General features: G+C 38.5%; 1 protein-coding gene across 6 annotated transcripts in view; it reads right to left on the bottom strand.

Moving 5' to 3' along the window:
- Positions 1-18,149, bottom strand: part of LOC127952924 (trinucleotide repeat-containing gene 6C protein) — a 58,448-nt gene extending 40,299 nt beyond the window's left edge. For 4 of the 6 annotated variants that reach the window (XM_052551828.1, XM_052551829.1, XM_052551836.1 and 1 more), the window contains exons 1-3: positions 17,543-18,147; positions 7,887-7,989; positions 7,411-7,432 (exon numbers count right to left, since the gene is read on the bottom strand). In XM_052551828.1, the coding sequence (XP_052407788.1) occupies positions 7,411-7,432; positions 7,887-7,949 (85 nt within the window). In that variant the 5' untranslated portion in view covers positions 7,950-7,989; positions 17,543-18,147. Of the gene's footprint in view, positions 1-4,083; positions 4,411-7,410; positions 7,433-7,886; positions 7,990-17,542 lie in introns of those variants that run through there. The other 2 variants (XM_052551831.1, XM_052551832.1) reach the window with 2 other exon arrangements.
- Positions 18,150-18,681: the final 532 nt, after the last annotated feature.

Raw genomic sequence — 18,681 nt, 5'->3', positions numbered from 1 at the left:
TTACTACTATGATAACAGCTCATCTGATTTCAAGATGTTGTCAAGTCTCAAGGTGCTTTACAATGACCCTCATCTTGATAAAGAAACAATGGGAAGTCCAATTCATTTTAGTGAAATAGTTTATTCGGATTAATTGGTTAGTTTTTATTGGTTAGAGTCATCATAGAGACTTCTGGGATCAGAATCGTGATATCAGGTCAGTTTTGAAAGAAATGTATATTTTTATTCAGCAAGCATGCATTATAATGATAGCAGTAAGGACATAATGTTACAAAGGATTTTTATTTCAAATAAATGCAAAGAATCCTGTAAAAATGTATCTATCTATCTATCTATCTATATATATATATATATCATAGAAATATGATTTATAGTGTATACAAATATGAATACAATACTTAATTGGTTGTATTTAAGACCCTTATTGTTTTCATGACTGATAAATACTGCTCTGATTTTCTCTGAGAGTTATAAAAATATTATATAACGGTGTCCTCTTACATGTAGCTGGTTAAAAACAAAAACACATTTAGTAGCTTGCAATTGTAGCTTGCTACTTTATAAAGAGGCTCATAAAGACTGTAGTTTAAATACTTTACATTATGACTAGCCTCGCCGCAAACTAACTTTCCCAACATTGCGTCATGACAATGAGGCCACAATTTTCACTAGGGAATCTGCTGTCTCTGGACGGAGGCCACTTCTTAAACCAAAGCAATTTGCTCAGGTTTCTAATCTGGGATGAAGCACCGCTAACTGCTAAACAGTGAGGAACCTGCCGCGTCTGACACCCTAGGCTGGAATTAGTCCAGCTTTATGATCAAAGGAACGTGCGTGAAGACGAGCAGGTGCAGCCTGTGGAGCAGATACTGCAGCGTGGCTCACCGGACCTGTGCTACCGGTACACATGTGTCTGCGTTCTTTCACTCCACATTCCACCAAACTGCTTGATATTCAGACAGGAATGCTATGAAGACAGACAGCTCTGTTATAAGCCATTCCGTGCTTTTCCCACAATCCCTTTGTACTTCTATTACTGCTATAGTGTGGCTTTTACACAAAGTAATCAGCCACATTTCAAAACACACACTCAAGGACAGTATGTTTATAGAGGAGTCATTTTTAAAGGGAGATCAAGCTCGGGTGAACACACACACACACACACACACACACACACGGCAGGCAAAAAGACAAGATGGCGGTAGGCTGCACTGCCTGAGGCAGGCTATAAATACTGACCCAGTCAGAGAACGTCTCTGTCTCTCCACAAACACACACCACCTCCAGCAGTTCAAACACATACATACACACACACACCGAATCAGAAAACCATCAAAGCCTCTTTTGGCCATGCAAGAAATTCAGCAATGGCAGCCTGTCTCACACTTGTGTCCTAAACAGTCACAATATGATAAAATAACACGAGATAAAATGTTGTCTTCTGTGTTAACCTATGCACAACAAGCAGCGTGGTATTTTGTTGATGACAGGTTTCCATTTCTGTCCTGTCACACTTGGTAGCCCCGCCCACAGTCAAAGTTAAACTGACATTTGACAAAAAAAAGACATGCGCCTGAAAATACAATTACATTTTGAGGGAGAGATGAAACAAAAGGCCTCAATTTGTCAGATAAGCTGATTGATCTGCTACTCTGCTTGAAGTAAATGTCAATTTCCAATAAAATAAAAAAATGCAATCAGGTAGAGTAAACGGTGTTATCCATTCATGCACACATACATGCAGCAGTGCAAAGACTTAAATAAAAGAAAGCAGGTGGGCATCAGCATATCGGTGAGGATTTACATCACCATTTGTGGGATGTTGTAAAAAATAGTTACCTATGTAAAAGCGCATCGATTCAACCAGTGGCTTTTGTTCTCAATGCAAATCAACAGAGCTTTTTTTGAGTGCCGATGCTTCTCAGAAAAAGACTGGCCCTCCTGTGACAACGGCGGATTTAAATGTGAACCATCTTTCTTTTTGAAATTCAAACTGTCTGTTGTTACGTAGAAGAGACTTGGAGTTGAACGACATTTCACAGTGGTCATTCTTCAGTTGAGGTGGCAAATGAGAGGCAGAATTTGTAAAAAACTTTGTTTTTTTCTAATAAAATATATTGCTATGCATTTCAAATGAGTTTAATATGATATATTGTAACGATTCAAACTTCCTATTCATCGGGAAGAAGGAGGCGGGAACCGGCGCACAATCAAAATATTTTAATAATCAAAAATAAATACAAAATGGCACGTCAGCCTCTCACGGCGACTGACGCGCACAAATAAAAAGCAAACATAAAATAATGTCCCAGGCCTGGTCCTCTCTCGTCCTTCACGGTCGTCACTCCAGTTTTATATCCTTTCATCTCCTACGTGGGACTCGATACTGGCGGTGGGGCGCAGGTGTAGCTCATCTCCAATCACTACACCTGGCCTCACTCCTCGTTCCCACGCCTCTCGGCCCCGCCCCACTCGCCACATATATCAATTATATTAAACTAATATAACAACAAAAAATGAAAGCTTAAGAAAATTTAGATTTTTTTTAAAATCATTTCAAATCAAACACTGGTGAGTGGTGACACAGCCACTTATGTCTATGTCATTTTGAAGTAACACCACAGACGTAATTATAACGTCACCACTGACTTCAAGAGACATTTTAGTAACAACAAATTTAATTTCTAAAAAGCAAGTTCAGAGCTTGAAAAAAAGCATCCAAAAAGCATGCTTGGCTAGGCCATGAGTCATCCCTCTGCTCACTGGCCTGCATGCACACAGTGGGCAGCGGCTGGCCTCTCAGATGGGCTGTCTGGGTAAGGACTGCAGGAGAGTACTCTGCTCGTACAGTGGATGCCAAGGTCTCAGGGGATCGAACTCAAGGACGAACAACCAGACTGAGTCATTAGCAGTAATTAAATGTGCCCTAACTCTGCAAATATGGCATATGAAAGTGCAGTAATGAGCAGGTCCTTAAAGTAGAGCAGGTGTTAACTGACAAACAACCTGTGTGAGCTGTTCAGCCTGACGTAGGCATGCTGGGTAATGGACCCTGCTAGAAAACAGCCCCTGACTGCCATATCAAACAGACTAAATGATGGTTACACAAAGCACGATAACTACTGCGATATTAGCATCCACACCAACAGAAAACAAAGTTCTGTTTACCATACAGCGACGCTGCAGGCCTGTCGCCTGCCACTTCAAATGCACGAGCGGTTTAAAATCAGGTCATTCTGATTGGCTGTCAATGTTTTTAGCATTCATTAGATGGAGAAAAAAATAATTGGGAAGTGATCCCAACTATAGCATTCCTCTGTGTCATTAAGAAAACTTTATAGTTATTGTAACAGTTAACAATGTGAATGGGTTGCAATACAAACACAGCTGTCTGAAGCTTTCCTGATGTTTAGAAGTAAGTCGATCTAAAATCAATAAAATGACATTAAAATAGTGGCACAACAGTCTCAGCAAAATAATGTAAACAATTACTGACAAATTTTTTTTATTCCGCTACTCTCAGTAACTAACTACAAGATATTGTTTATCAGTATGTGAGTTTCCTGAGAAGTACCCAAGTGTTGCTACCACAATGCCACACTGGTTGAGAAACAATTAGAGATGCACACACATCTTACAGTCGACCCTAAAATAAATATTTAACAATGTTTATGATATGGCTCTGGTGAAAAGTATAATATAGACTCGCGATTGAGACTGAGCTGTTTTTTTGCTGCTGTGTGATTCCAACAAAGCTCTTTTTAAAAGCTTTTAAGATTTGATGACATGAAGAGTGCAAACCATCGCAAATCCAGCAATTAGTGAACACAAACTATTATTTTCTAAGTGTCTGATCCAAACTCTGAGAAGATAAACAGTGCCCACTCAATCACATTTTTCAAGATATAACACATATGGCAAAACTCAATCCATTTCACAGTATCACAACTCGATTCAAACCAAAACGGACATGTCAAGCATCTCAGAGTTTACGCTTATTTAGACAACCACCTTTATTAATAAAAAGCAGGGCTTGATAAAGTCAACCAAGAGTATATAATAAGTGTGAAAGACAGAAAGTACCTGTGGATGAAGTGGTGCCCCAAAAAACAAAAAACAAAAAGAGCAGAAACAGCAGAAAAATCATTAAAAACCAGAACCAAAAACCTGATTAGTCCATGAGGCTTGTGTGTATGAGATGGAGTTAAGACGATTAGTTAGAAAGTGAAAGAGAAAGAAACAGCTTTTGGAGAAAAAAGGAGAGGTGAAAGGGGGGTGGCTGTTGTTGTTTTTTTCAGTTGCCTGAATATCTGCCGAGGCCTTTGAGTTTCTCTGCGGCCAAAACAAAGAGACTTGAGCTGACAGGAAACTTAAGCAGGTTCTCACTCTTTCTTTCACACAGTTCCATCGCTCTCTTCCTCCACTGACACAGACACCTACAGCAGCTTTCAGTCAGCCTTTTTCTTCTTTTCTTTTTTTTCCTTCCTCTGTCCTCATTCCACAAGAATACTCGGTCGGATTGGCAAGAGCACTTCCCTGTGAATTTCTCCAGGTTGTGTGTGTGTGTGTTTGTGTGTGTGTGTGTGTGTGTGTGTGTGTGTGCATGTGCCCCTGTGTGGGGCCTCCTGGGCCTCTCTTGAAAAGAAAAAGATGGTTTGGCAGTCATCTACGGCTCACTCTGTACCAAAGCCTCTCCAGAGCTTCACGCTTCAAGAGCTCACCTTCACCTTTCTCTAATGACACAAACGCTCCTTAGGTGACACCAAGCTGAATCTAAAAACACATATATACTTGTGACAAGAAGGAAGCACTAGTAGGCGAAAAGTGAGGTCAACTACTATGTTTTCCTTTTACGTGGCTTTAATATTTTTAGTGGCAGTGCTTTAGGGGAACACAACTTCACAGAGAGTGTTTGTACATTCTGAAAGACTAAAAGAAGTTGAGTCTTGAGCCTTCAAACTTGAACACATTTCACGACAGTGATTGTCAGTCTTCAAATCACTTGCTGTTAATAACGCGTAGGTCTCTGTATTTATAATGACTTTGATGATATTGTTTGCTAGAGGGTTGCATAATTCAGTCATTTTTGTTTGGTGAATACCTGTCAGTTACCCCACTGAACAACTGAGATTACCATTTATACATCTTTGAAAACACATCTGGCATCTGATAGACATGCCCTCAACTAGTCTAGATATACAGAGCTTCCTTAAAGGGATAGTTAACCCAAAATTGTCATTATTTTGAACTGATATTTTGAAGAATGTTGGAAGCAAACTATTTATTTCCATTGTATGGACAGAAAAAAACCCCACCAATCTTTTATGTCTACAGAAGAAGAAAAAAACTCCATAAGCAAGTAAATGACGACACAATATAAATTGTGTGTGTGCACTGTCCCTTTAAGACCAACTAATTGTTCAAACAGCCCACTAACTTTAAAACTTTAATCAGCAAAACCTACATTAACAAGGAAACCAATTTGGCGCAGTTCTAGCATCACTTTATCTATTCGTTTGTATCACATTTGTCAGATTATAAGAAAACCGGCACAAAGACGTATCCTGAGTAAAGGATTTAGAAGGCTTAGACATAGAAAGGTCAACATCGATCCAGGAGGGTTATGCTATACTATCACCTTCGACAAATCCTTCTCAACGCACAAGAAATCTAACACACATGTCGAGCCACACAGCAACCGCTCAGCCAAATTCAAGATCTAACAGGCGGAAGGAAAGAGACATATCCTTATCAGCTGAAGATAATGTGTGTCCTTAAGAACCGTGGCCCAAGAGGGGATAAAGAAAGATGTGAAACAAAGCAAAACTAGATTACATCTAATTAGCAGAACTCTGCGAATGCCCCTAGTGCAGCCCGATTAAAGAAAAGAGAGATTGTTAGCGTTGACTCATGCGGTGATACAGAGATTCGGAGGATGAACGTGTGAAAGAGGGACAAAGACGACTCAGCTCTCCAGAGTATTTTGCAATAGAAGATCCCTGTGAGCATTAAACCAGCACTTCTTCCTGCGTCAAGTCTGATGTTTGAGAGTTCCAGCATTAGCAAATGCTCTAATGAGATTTATGACTGTCTGACTTTAACATGACATAAGCCCCTCTCCCATCTGCGCCACGACAGCCCTCAAAAAGCCCTTTCTGGTGTCTAAAACTGACTGCCTCATACTGCACCCCTTCTCAATGAAGGGGGTGTGACCTGTCCAATGGGGCGAGGAGTCCTCAACCAAATACGTCAGCTCAGCACATACTTTCCTCTCTTGCTCTCGCTGTCACTCTCCCCTTTTTCATTTGGATAATGTCTTGGTTAAATCACTGTTAAGCAGCGGATCTACTAACACAGGACAGATAACTTTGAATGAATGGGTGTTTCTTCATCTACAAGAACTTTTATGTCCTGGTGGTGGATTTTTTTCCCCCAGCTTTTTTCTTTTTGTAACACTAAACTTTTCTTTCAGTGTATAGATTTGATAGTTTTGCACTTGTCCCATACACAGATTTTATTCTAAAACTTCATAAATTGATTAACTGTTTAAAACTATGACAATCTACTAAAAGAGCCAAACAAATATAAAAAAATACATATAAAATCTAATGTAAGGAAATGTTATGTCCATTAAAAAAATATTAATGATAAATAAAAAGTAAAAAAAAAAAAAAAAAAAAAAAAATTATGCATTCAATTGTGCATTCATGATGAATAAAACACGAGCTGTGAAATCATTCTTTGCAAGAGAAAGTAGTTGGCTAAGGGATAGTTATAAATAATTAATTTATTCAACAATTTCTTCTTTTCTGCATTCACAACATGGACTTTCTAACAATGTCCTTACTGTCTTTCTGGGCCTTGATTGTGTCAGTTGCCTTGCTGTCTATGCAGGGTCAGAAAGCTCTCAGATTTCATCAAAAAAAAATATTAATTTGTGTTCAGAAGATGAACGAGGGTCTTAAGAGTGTGGAACAACATGAGAATGAGTATTTAATGACAGAATTTTCATTTTTGGGTGAACTTTCCCTTTAAGGAATATAATCGTGATTTACTTCATGGCCAGTTACAACTGCTCAATACAACTGCTTTTAAATGTTTAAAATGCACAAAATCCTTTAGCAGTTACCAAACATGGCCGCTTTGTCTCTACCAACTGTTGCGCTGTCTTGTGCCAGTCATTCATTTCGCCCACATACACTAAATAACTGCACAGAACCTACTCTTCACCTCTTCTCTACTCTCAAGTGATGAAAACACAATAGCCAGTTAGCACTTCGAAATTTTGTTTTGCCCTTCCAGGAGTTTTTGAGATGCACGTGATACGAACACATGTATATGGAGAAGATCCTTAAAAAGATTTTAAAACGTAATGTTTAGAGCAGCATTGCAAAGAGAATCATAACTGACCTTTGGTTTTCTGTTCAGCAGCCTGTAAAAGAAACACAAAAGATAGACAGAGATGAACACTTTCCAACATACAAAAGCTTTATAACAAAGAAAGCGTCTCTTCTGGAAGAACAAAACAGAGTAAAAATGACTAGTGTGAACATAAATCTTGGAAAACAGACTGATCGTAACCGATTGATTTTCTTTTTAAGTATTATGCTAAATAGAGATCTAGCTGAATATCTGGTGCTTAATCAATACAAAGAGCAGCAGGATGTGGCCTGTGTAACCTCAGTCAATTTCACATTAGTAAAACCAAGATGACTTCACGACAATGTCTAAGAAAAGTGAGCACCATAATAAGTATCAGTGTCTAAACAGAGCTTGTGAGGTCTAGGTGTCCAGTTCGGTACCTGTGGTTTACATTGGCTTTTATAAGAAGGATGCAAGCAAAAGATTCTACGTGAAAGCTTGTGGGTCACGCGAAAGAAACTGACCTTTTTCTGAGCAGCTTCCTTCTTTTTCTTTTCCTCTTGCTTTTTCTTTTTCTTTTCTTCCATCAAATGGTTCTCCTCTTGTGTGACGTGCTTTGTGCCAAGGCTGTGGAAAATAGATCAGCTCTGAGTTATTTAGTCCCAGTCTTTAAAATAAATACAGACAACTGACAAAGTAACTCTTAAACACATTATAAACGCATGCTCTACTCTTGAAAAATGATTTCAGGACGAAAATGTTTAGCAAAAAAATGGCCGATTCATATCTTTCACAGCCAAGGACAATTCAAGGTAACAGGGAACTAAATTCTCTTTAATATAACAAAACATAAACGTAGAGATATAATTAATTATAACAAAAGGATGTAGTAACCATAAACCTGATAACATGTCAGATTCCTCAAATGAAACGTCTTCATTGTCACATGATCATTCTAATAACATGTCTTATTATAAACGTTAAAAACAACATCTATTTAATATAGAAATCTTTTGTTACATTAAAAATGTCACTTTTATCCAGTTTAATGCATCCCTGCCAAATAAAAAAAAAGTATAAAAAATTGTAAATAAAATGACAAAAAAAAATTAAAGAAAAAACAAACAGAAGAAATAAAAACTTTCTGAAGCCAAACTTTTAAACAGTAGTGCAAGTATACACATTTGCTTAATACAGTACAGTGTTTTCCATTTATTAACCAGACTGTGGCGGCTCTATGGTGAGACACTATATCAAAACCTAAAGTCCCCTTTAAAATTTTCAAGTCAATTTACCAGCTTTTTTCTTTTAGTTTGCACACTGATCATGGGTTGGAGCTCTTCATTTTAAACTCTCAAAGTACACCAGATAGATGAATTTAAAGTGTCAAACGGGGAGGAGGGGGGATGGTATGCCCCCGGACCCCCCAGAGAGGGACCAGGGTCCACCTACCACAGTCTCGCAAAATCCTGTGGGAAACACTGGCGTAGCTGAAAGAAAAATAAAACTGGATGAAAAAACTAGCTTGCTCATGTAGAAAGGGAAACTAAAAATGTGATCAACAAAGGCTGGTTTGCTACCAATAAAACTAAACCACAAAAGACAAGCGGTTTTCTAATATTGAGGAAAACACCAAACAGCTCAAAATAGAAAACTTTCTCTCCCTATTCATTTGATAATACAAACCAACCTGCTTTAAGATAATAATAATAAAAAAAAGCAGAATCCAATCACTAGGCTTGCAATATAAATGAAAACAGCATTGAGTTAAAAGTTCTATTTAAAACAAAATCCATTTGTGAACAGAGATATACTGTATAAGAGCTGCTCTGAAACTCTGGTTACAATATCCAGAGTCTTAACAAGAAATTCACAGGAAAAAAGGGATTTGCTTGGGATTCCGAGGAACACTCATTTTGGGAACAACAAGAACTTTGTTTATTGTATACCACCTGTTTTCAGTAAACTCTGAGTGGATGAATCAGAGATAAACAAATGTGGCATGAACCAGATGCACCAAGGCAATTGAAACCTATGCGCAGAGACCACCTCTTCTTCCCAGATAATCGTTAATAAACATTTTAAACTAGTGATGCACAATATGTCATTGCAATTACGATGGTCAGGCTGATAAACTACCACTCAAACATTCAGGGAAATTAAAGCGTTGTCATGTTTTTGAAAAAAGCCTCTTACACTCACAAAAGCTGCATTTATTTGATCAGAATTCAGTAAAAATAATATTATTAGTTTTAAGAACATTACTCCAGTCTTCAGTGTCACATGATCCTTAAGAAATCATTCTAGTGTGTTGATTTAGTGCTCAAGAAACATTTCTTATTATTATTAATATACATTTTTGTAACTGTTGTGCTGCTTAATGTGTGTGTGCTAATACTTTTTTCAGGATTCCTTGATGACATGAAGGCAGACAAAATGTTTGTAAATTTTATCTCCTGCTTTGTTATTAATAAAATACTTAATGAGTGCAGACAAACCTTTGTAATGTTTGAAGAAGCTAATATTAGACATCATTTAGTTGCATTGTAGAGGGTCTTTGCACCTAATTCACCGTGAGAGTGCGTTGATTTGCAATGATTATACCATTTATATAAAAGCGATTTTTTTTGTAAATAAATGTTTTTAATTTCATTTATGATACTAAATGCAACTTCTAAATAAGCACAAAAACCCCCACTTAAAACACAGTTAAATTCTTGAAATTTAAGTTGCTCAAGTCGCTGGGGTATAATTTTAATAGCCAAAAACACATGGTATGGGTCAAAATTTGAGGTTGACCGATAAATCGGTCGGCCGATATTTGTCATTTTTTTTATATATATCGGCCGATATCCGTGTTTAGTAGCGCCAATTTAAAGTCAGGCAAGTCAGTGGGCAACCCAGTGTTACTGGTGTGGTGGAAAGTGCTGTGGCCACATGTGAAGCATCCCAGGCCAAAACTTTTGGAAGATTCAGCAACAGTCTTGGGAGATAAAGGTAGTCAGAGAATCTCACTATGTAAATGGGGTGGAGAAGTTGGCAGCTCTCACAAACACTGCAGCATGATTGAGGGCTACGTTACTCCGCCCGGCTCACAGACAGCACCGTGCTCGGAGAGACAGCTGTCCTGGAGCTGCCCAGAACGGTGAATCACATTTGTTCGGAGGCATGGTTTGATGCAAACAATAGCCAGGTTTCCATCCAACTCAACTGCATTTAGGGATGTCAATACTCGATCATTTCCATGATCGATTGACGTTTAAATTAACGATCAATTAATAACCTTAATGCTGCAAAATGCGTTTGCAGTGGTATTATTATGTGCAAAAGTGTCTTGGAAAAAAAGCTTTCTCACCCGAATTAAAGGGGTTTTAGTCTGAATAAAATGCTAGTAGCAGGACTGTTAAATGAATAGATGTGATTATGATCATTTGATAAAATGAAGAGAGCACGCCAAACGTTGGAGATCATTTTACTTTGTTGACTGTTTCCCGTCAAGGAGACCGCTGAATGCGCCTCTTTAAATGGTTTGTGGTGCACGTTGTATTATAAAATGCAATTGCAATGTTTTCAAATGACACTATAGTATTAAAAATAAAATTATCCCAAACATAACCTAATATTTTTTAATATGACAGAATTTGCATTAAACATTAACAATTTTATAGAAACAATTGTCAGTCAGCCAGCGTGCACCGAACGACAGAACTTTAGTGATGACTCATCTGAGCGTCTCTGATTGGCCATTGCATTCATTGTGTGTGATTGGTTATAACGCGCAACACTGTAAAACACATTCATTAACTCAACAGAATCGTGTATTATTGGTTATAATGCGCAACACTGTAAAACACATTCATTAACTCAACAGAATCGTGTGTGATTGGTTATAACGCGCAACACTGTAAAACACATTCATTAACTCAACAGAATCGTGTATTATTGGTTATAATGCGCAACACTGTAAAACACATTCATTAACTCAACAGAATCGTGTGTGATTGGTTATAACGCGCAACACTGTAAAACACATTCATTAACTCAACAGAATCGTGTGTGATTGGTTATAACGCGCAACACTGTAAAACACATTCATTAACTCAACAGAATCGTGTATTATTGGTTATAATGCGCAACACTGTAAAACACATTCATTAACTCAACAGAATCGTGTGTGATTGGTTATAACGCGCAACACTGTAAAACACATTCATTAACTCAACAGAATCGTGTGTTATTGGTTATAACGCGCAACACTGTAAAACACATTCATTAACTCAACAGAATCGTGTGTGATTGGTTATAACGCGCAACACTGTAAAACACATTCATTAACTCAACAGAATCGTGTGTTATTGGTTATAACGCGCAACACTGTAAAACACATTCATTAACTCAACAGAATCGTGTGTGATTGGTTATAACGCGCAACACTGTAAAACACATTCATTAACTCAACAGAATCGTGTGTGATTGGTTATAACGCGCAACACTGTAAAACACATTCATTAACTCAACAGAATCGTGTGTTATTGGTTATAACGCGCAACACTGTAAAACACATGTATATAAAATTATTCTCATTATCAGTACATAATTATCATGTCTCAGTCTATACTGACCTTTGCTTTACCTGTGTGTGAATAACCATTGATGACCAGGGGAATAATAAATACGTTAACTACACATCCCACAACATAACTGTCTTCGATGTTGGCCTAATATGTATTCATAAGTAATGCAGTCCAAGTCACAGTCAGTGTGACGTACTGTAGGAAAGAGCGGTGGGTGGAGGAAGGGAAGGGGATGAGCGAGTTGAAGAGACGGTGGAGATGCGGTGGTAGGGGGTGGGGGTACTAGACGCTCTCTGGGCACAGAGCCAAAAAATTTCAACGCTGCAAGACAAACAAGAGAGCCGTGAGCCCTCGGGAAACCACTGGCTAGCAACAGCCGCCTACAGAGGCAGAAATCTTCAGTTCCTCGATCCGACACAATCACGCATTAGAAACCTATAACTTCCAAGCCATTTGAGAAGACCAGACCTGACGTGCCAGTAAACCTCTGGATAACACGAAAATCTCCTTTAGTCACCCAGCCACACTCAACAAATAACAGACAAAAGATGAGGTGAAAGAGCCTTTAGAGTCTGATTTTATTTCCGCAGGCGACTAAACAGCGGTGAAAATGTGGCGTGAAATCCTGTTTTATAAATTCCAGACCATAGACCGGCACCGTTTTAATTCAGGAGAAGAAAACTTACCAACCTGCATGCCAATGAAAAACAGCGAAAGGTGATTTTTCATATGTTCAGTTCCTGGCGGGCAAACAGCCGCTAAAAATAGCTTTTCGCTGGACTGACTCGCCGTCATAGCAGTCCGATGACTTTCATCTTCCTGCAAAGTCACTAGTGAAAACACTTTCACAAGCTCTGCTGACAATTTATTGCCCAATAGATCACACAAATGCTTGCCATAAAGACCCCTGTCATTATACTCAAATCACGTAGGTCTTTAAAGCGACTGCACATTTGTCTCAATAAAATGCAAAATTTCCAACAGTTCAGCATGCATATGGACTAAGCATAAGAGGCAACTCATGTAATGGAGGCTAAATACAGAGTGATCAGTTCTGAAGTTATTACTGATGCATCGGGGGGTGGGGGGATTTCAAGTGAATTTAAAAAAATATATATATAATAATAATAATAATAAAAAAAAAAAACTGTAATCAGCCAGGGCTTGTCATCCTTCATTCTTTCAGTCTCCAGAGAGCTTGAAACATTACAGCTCACCCAAAATCACTCACCCCTTCCAAACCTGTATGACTTATTTTCTTTTAAGATTTTTTGGAAGTCAATGCGACTTTCTACAAAATACCTAAACAAAATGTGAACCATCACTCAGAAATAGTCTCAGCCTCAGACTTGCCAACTGACTGCCCACAATACATTCACTGACCATATGATGCATATCGCACACAAAAAATTCATTCATCAAAAAAGCATCTCCTAGTAGAAAATAAAGATATCAAAATAAATGTCACGCTATACTACAAATACATGTACATATTTATGTACTAAATAAAAAATCCCTGCAACTGTAGCTAAAGCAAATAATTTTGTGATTAAAACACTTTAATTGAGCAGAAGCTGAGCTGAAGTCCAATTAAAGATATGGCTACTGAAGTATATTTGATTTTGCTAAATTGCAAGTATACTTCGGTACACTTTAACCATTGCATTTAAAAACTGATATTATTCAAAGATCATACAATCTTCAATAGTGACATTAAAACACAAATAGTACTACAAATAAATTTAATTATAATTTTTATATCAGCAGTAAAGACTTTTGCATTGTTTAATTTTTATTTCAAATAAGAAGAAAAAAAAAATTTGCACCTAAAAAAAACAGTTTGCACAAATATATTAAGCAGCACAACTGTTTTCAACCTTGATAAGAACTATTTCTTGAGCATCAAATCAGCTTAGAATGAAATGACACTCAAACCGAAGTAATTGCTGCTGAAAATTAGGCCTAATCACTATATGAACATACAAAACAGTTATTTTAAAATTATAAAAAAAATACTGTTTTTACTGTATTTCTAATCAAATAATTGCAACCTTGGTAAGTTTATGTAAGCACAATACATTTTAAGGCAAGCAACCATATCTAGCTTTATTTTCTGCCTGTGAAATAATCAATATTAACCACTTTTAGGGAGGGGAATAACACTTATCGCCAAGTCTAAAGACATTTCAACAGTTCAGGGAGACTTTCATCATGACTTATTATGGATAAGATTTATCTGAGCTGAGCTATTATTGTGGTATATCCATCCCTTTCAGAATTACCCGCCCCAAGAGACCAGAAACTGTGAGTCGCTTTTCATGTCGGTCAGAGGGTCTCTTCCTGTCTAAGTAGGCGTTTTTTGATCAGAATAAGCCACGTACTGAAATACTGAATACAGATGAATGTGGACTTTCCTGGAGTTTCTGGAGGGACTAAAACCTCTCAGGTTTTATTTAAATTTTAGAATTTGGTATCAACATTCAAAATTAACCAACGTCATTTTGGGCTTAGAATGACATGAGGGTGAGTAAATGACTAAATTGTCATATCTCTTTAAGACATACTGAAAGGCTTGATGGGCAGGAAGGGCTATACACCTTTACAGTAACTGAGAGCTGCCATTTTGCATGTAACAAAGCAGGTGAAAAGTGTTAATCTACGTATAAAACATGCCACTCTTAAAGGTTAATGAATTCAGAGAACTGCTACTCGACTTTGAAAGACTCATCTGAGCAGCCTTTTGGCCTGCAGTTTTCAACCAATCAGTGAAACTCATGCCAAAAACACATCCTGAAGGTTCAAAAACTCAACCTCCTTAAATCAGACCTGCATAAATAGAGAAAAAGCACACAAAACACTATTTTTAAAATCATGTGTGAATAAAGTCTCAAGAGACTAATCTGAATTCTACAGGCTAATGTGATAAAGGGATCAAAGGCAGATCTTTGTATCAGTGTTAGGGTATCTATGAGCAAGTACAATGAAGGTCAGCGGGACACAGATCCAGTCACAGTCTCCCTACTACTTCTAAAAAATGTTCTGCGCAATCTCCTTGTTCAATATTCTCGTTGTCTGAATTGATATGACATCCTTAACTTTACCGGAGCAGACAGAACTTGCTGGTTCGGCAAGGGGCAGGGCAGTACTGAAACACTGCCTAAACTGTTAGCCAATCATAGCGCACTGGGACAGCTAACCAATCGCATCACATTTAGTTTTTCAGAAGGCGAACTTTCAACAAACCTGGAACTGATCGAGCTGTTTGTGCCAGGCTGGGGAGAAAGGTATTGTAATAATGTAAATTACGTAGAAAAATAATGTGTTTTTCAAACCACCAAGCATGAGAGCATGTTATAGTACACCCTCAAAACAAAAACTTTGGTACAAAAAAAAAAAAGCATAATAGGACCACTTTAATGTCAAAGCTTGACAAGACACCAAGATGTCTCAAAGACAGTCAAAGACAATAAAAACCAAAAAGTACTTAGCATAACAGACAAAAGACCTCAGGTTCAATAATGCTCAAAAATAGTTTCAAGGTGGCTCAGAAGGAAATGTGGGAATTAACAGGACATAATCATTCAGCCATAAACTGCAGTGATTCCTTAAGCATTACTAGTTTCATACCAGTGACTGTGAGAAGCTCAGATGGGAGGCTCTATTCTGGATTTGAAGAGAAATGCTAAACGGGAAACGTGCCAACAGAGAAATGTGGCATATCACCACCAAGTGTAGAAAATAGCAATAGCAAATGGCAACAAACTTGGAAATGTAAAATGTGTACACTGGGAAATGTAGCACACACAGTGAGTGAAGAAGAAGAAGAAGAAGAAAACGACAGCTGCTCGCAGAATTTTCAAAGAATCTTGAGTTTATTTGTTTGATGAGCTTGCCATGTTTTTACTTTAGCAAAACAATTGTTTACTACAATTAAGACAGTACGTTAATTCTATTTTTTTTTTTTTTTTTACAGAAACCAGTTAACTCTAACAGAGGTCTAACCATTGATATGAGAAACAATCCATGGGTTTATCTGTGGCTACTATGGTCTTGCTCAAAATGCCACAGTTACTATACAGGAAACGAGTTTCATAAGGGAATCACACACCAGACACAGCAACAATGATTCCACTTCAATAACCAACAGCTACACACACGACCAAACATGAAGCCACATGGTGCAAATACCAAGCCACAGCAATGCTGGTTAGGCTTCATGAGAACAAGCTGAGAGGGACAGTGTGACCTAAGCTTTATGGTAATCTGAGCATTAAGTGGCCTCTTTTTGTCTGACCCTTTTCACTCTTGGAGAACACATAGCTCTTTTCAAAGGTCTGGCTCTGACAGGAGGGCCCCTGACCCTGTGAGGGGAGCCCAAACTCTCCCTGCCAAATTAGCAACTGCACCGCATGAACAGCCAAGGGGACGTTTGACATCGGTGCTGTCCTCAGACGCCAAGCATGTAAGCATTAGCCTGCACTACCAAGAAGACCTATTCAACGCCCTCACGAAAATGTGCTACGGTAACAATGGTGTGCACCTAAATATCACTTACCATTACTACAACAAAACGGAAGTAATTTGGCATTGCCAAACACTGTCCATAAGAAAATAAACACTGATAGAATCACTCTGACAGCTTACGTGGTTTGAATCATACTTCTTATGGATTAACTACAATTTCATAGTAATACCAAGATAATAACTGACATCTGATCTGAAAACTATTACCAATTTTAGTCAACATTCAGTTACTCTCAATTGCCATAAACACCATGTCGCCATTAAACTATCCTTTCTTGGAAAAACACTAGAATATATATATATATATATATGAGAAATGTAAACAGTATTTTGTTCAAACTAAAGTAAAATTGTTTTGAGGGATCTGAATGTTTTATTCAAAGGTAAATGACAGAGCATAAAGCACACAGTTTCATGAAAGAGCTTTAGTTAAGAAAAATAAAAGCAAACCATGACGCAATATCTCTAATTCAACCCCCATGGAAATATAAACACTGATAAACAAATATAAACACCACAGAGGTTTGTTTCTGTATGGTTCATCGCCCAGGGTTAGAGTCAAAGCTGTAACATAACAATATTTCAAAACCAGGTGAGGTGTCTCAATGGGAGACCACATTTTTGAGCATTAAAACGACGTGACGGGACTCCCAACAAACACACAAGTATTTATTTACACAACACACCATTCGAGCGACAAACTCCGGCGTTAACTAAACGCTTCAAATCACTATTTTCTCATTTTCTCACACTGTATGACTCTTGAATACGACTGGACTCCGATAAGAAAGCTTATCTCTCGTCTGTTTAGAAAATGGGCCAATGTTGATGTTTGGGGGAGTAAACATTTGCACACGTAAGCTATTCCTAGCCATCAAAACAAAACAGACAGCACATGTTATTAAATCAACCTGCGAGCGTTTAAACAATGTGTGCCTGGTGACTGCAATGATGTCGCTGGTCGTCACAAACAAAATAGCACAAAAGAAAATACTAAAATGACGCATTGTTACCCTATACTAAAATGATCACACCCCGCCCTCTGAAACATAGTAACTGTTTTTAAAAATGCATCCTCTTACCTTTATTTCGCACACGTAGCACCCGCGGTCTGCTGTTCAGATGCGACGCATGAGCTGCACGGTGACGGAGGATGTAGTCGATCCCCGTCCTGACACAGAGCAGATATTACTCAGTCGCAGTCAGACACTGAGCTGCAATGGCGAGCCCGACTTTCCAGTTGAGGAATTCGCCTCTCAATCTGCAGCGGAATTTATCCAGAGAGGGGGGAAAAAAATCTAAAACTCCAGTGCAAACAGTGAAAGGGACATCAAACCACAGTTGTGCACGTCAGCAAGCAAGCCTAAGGTTGATCAGCTGTAACATCTCGGCGATCCTTAGGAGACGCTACACACGCGCACAGACACCCACACAGACGCGCGCGCACTGGCAGTAGTTTGAGCTTCTGGATGCTTTTGGGTGTACATAAAGTGCGTAAAGTGTGTATTTCAGCATGCCTTTAGTTCGTTAATGCGTATGTAAACGAGTCCACACGAGTAAATGTCCCGACGCTCAGAAAGGAAGGGAGATTCCAATGCATCCATTTAAAGTGATTCTGCACTGACGTGGAGCGGTCACAGGGTTCTCGTTTGAGGCGCTCGCGCAGCCATTTTGTTGAAACTGACAACAGCGTCTCAAGCCTCAGTGGAGTAAAACAGGAAGTGCCCTCATTCCCCGGCGGCACGTCACGTGACTTCAACTAACAAACAATCCAACTCCTCTGTTAAAATATCGCTCCACCTTTGTTGTTGCTATGACAACGAGGGTCGAGAAACCCCAAACCCCCCTCCCTCCCCCCGACGACGCACACTGACGTACGCGTGTATTAATCATTAATCGGGCTTTCTCAGCAACACTTATAATAAAATATATGCAACGCAGTTGTTGTAGGGAACGCTTTCATCCATTTGAGATACCAGGTTTAACATCCCGTCTTAAAGATGTTTTTGTTTCAGAGATCTTTCCAACTGGCAGGGGGCGCAATCTCAACAACCCGCTTGACATCAGTTGAAAATCATCGCTTCTTAATTATGACTGAATTGACTGAAAATTAAAAGCAAATGAATAGACAATCTGCACTCCCAATTTATTTACCCCTCACAGATATGGGAAGTGGCAGAGACTTGCAGCTTTGCTCTCTTGTTCCTGGTTTATTGGGCTG

The sequence above is a fragment of the Carassius gibelio genome, chromosome B3 (genome assembly GCF_023724105.1).
Source record: "Carassius gibelio isolate Cgi1373 ecotype wild population from Czech Republic chromosome B3, carGib1.2-hapl.c, whole genome shotgun sequence".
In the NCBI taxonomy this organism is placed as follows: Eukaryota; Metazoa; Chordata; class Actinopteri; order Cypriniformes; family Cyprinidae; genus Carassius; species Carassius gibelio.
The sequence above is the reverse complement of the archived record's forward strand: the minus strand, read 5'-3'. Positions and strand labels throughout refer to the sequence as shown.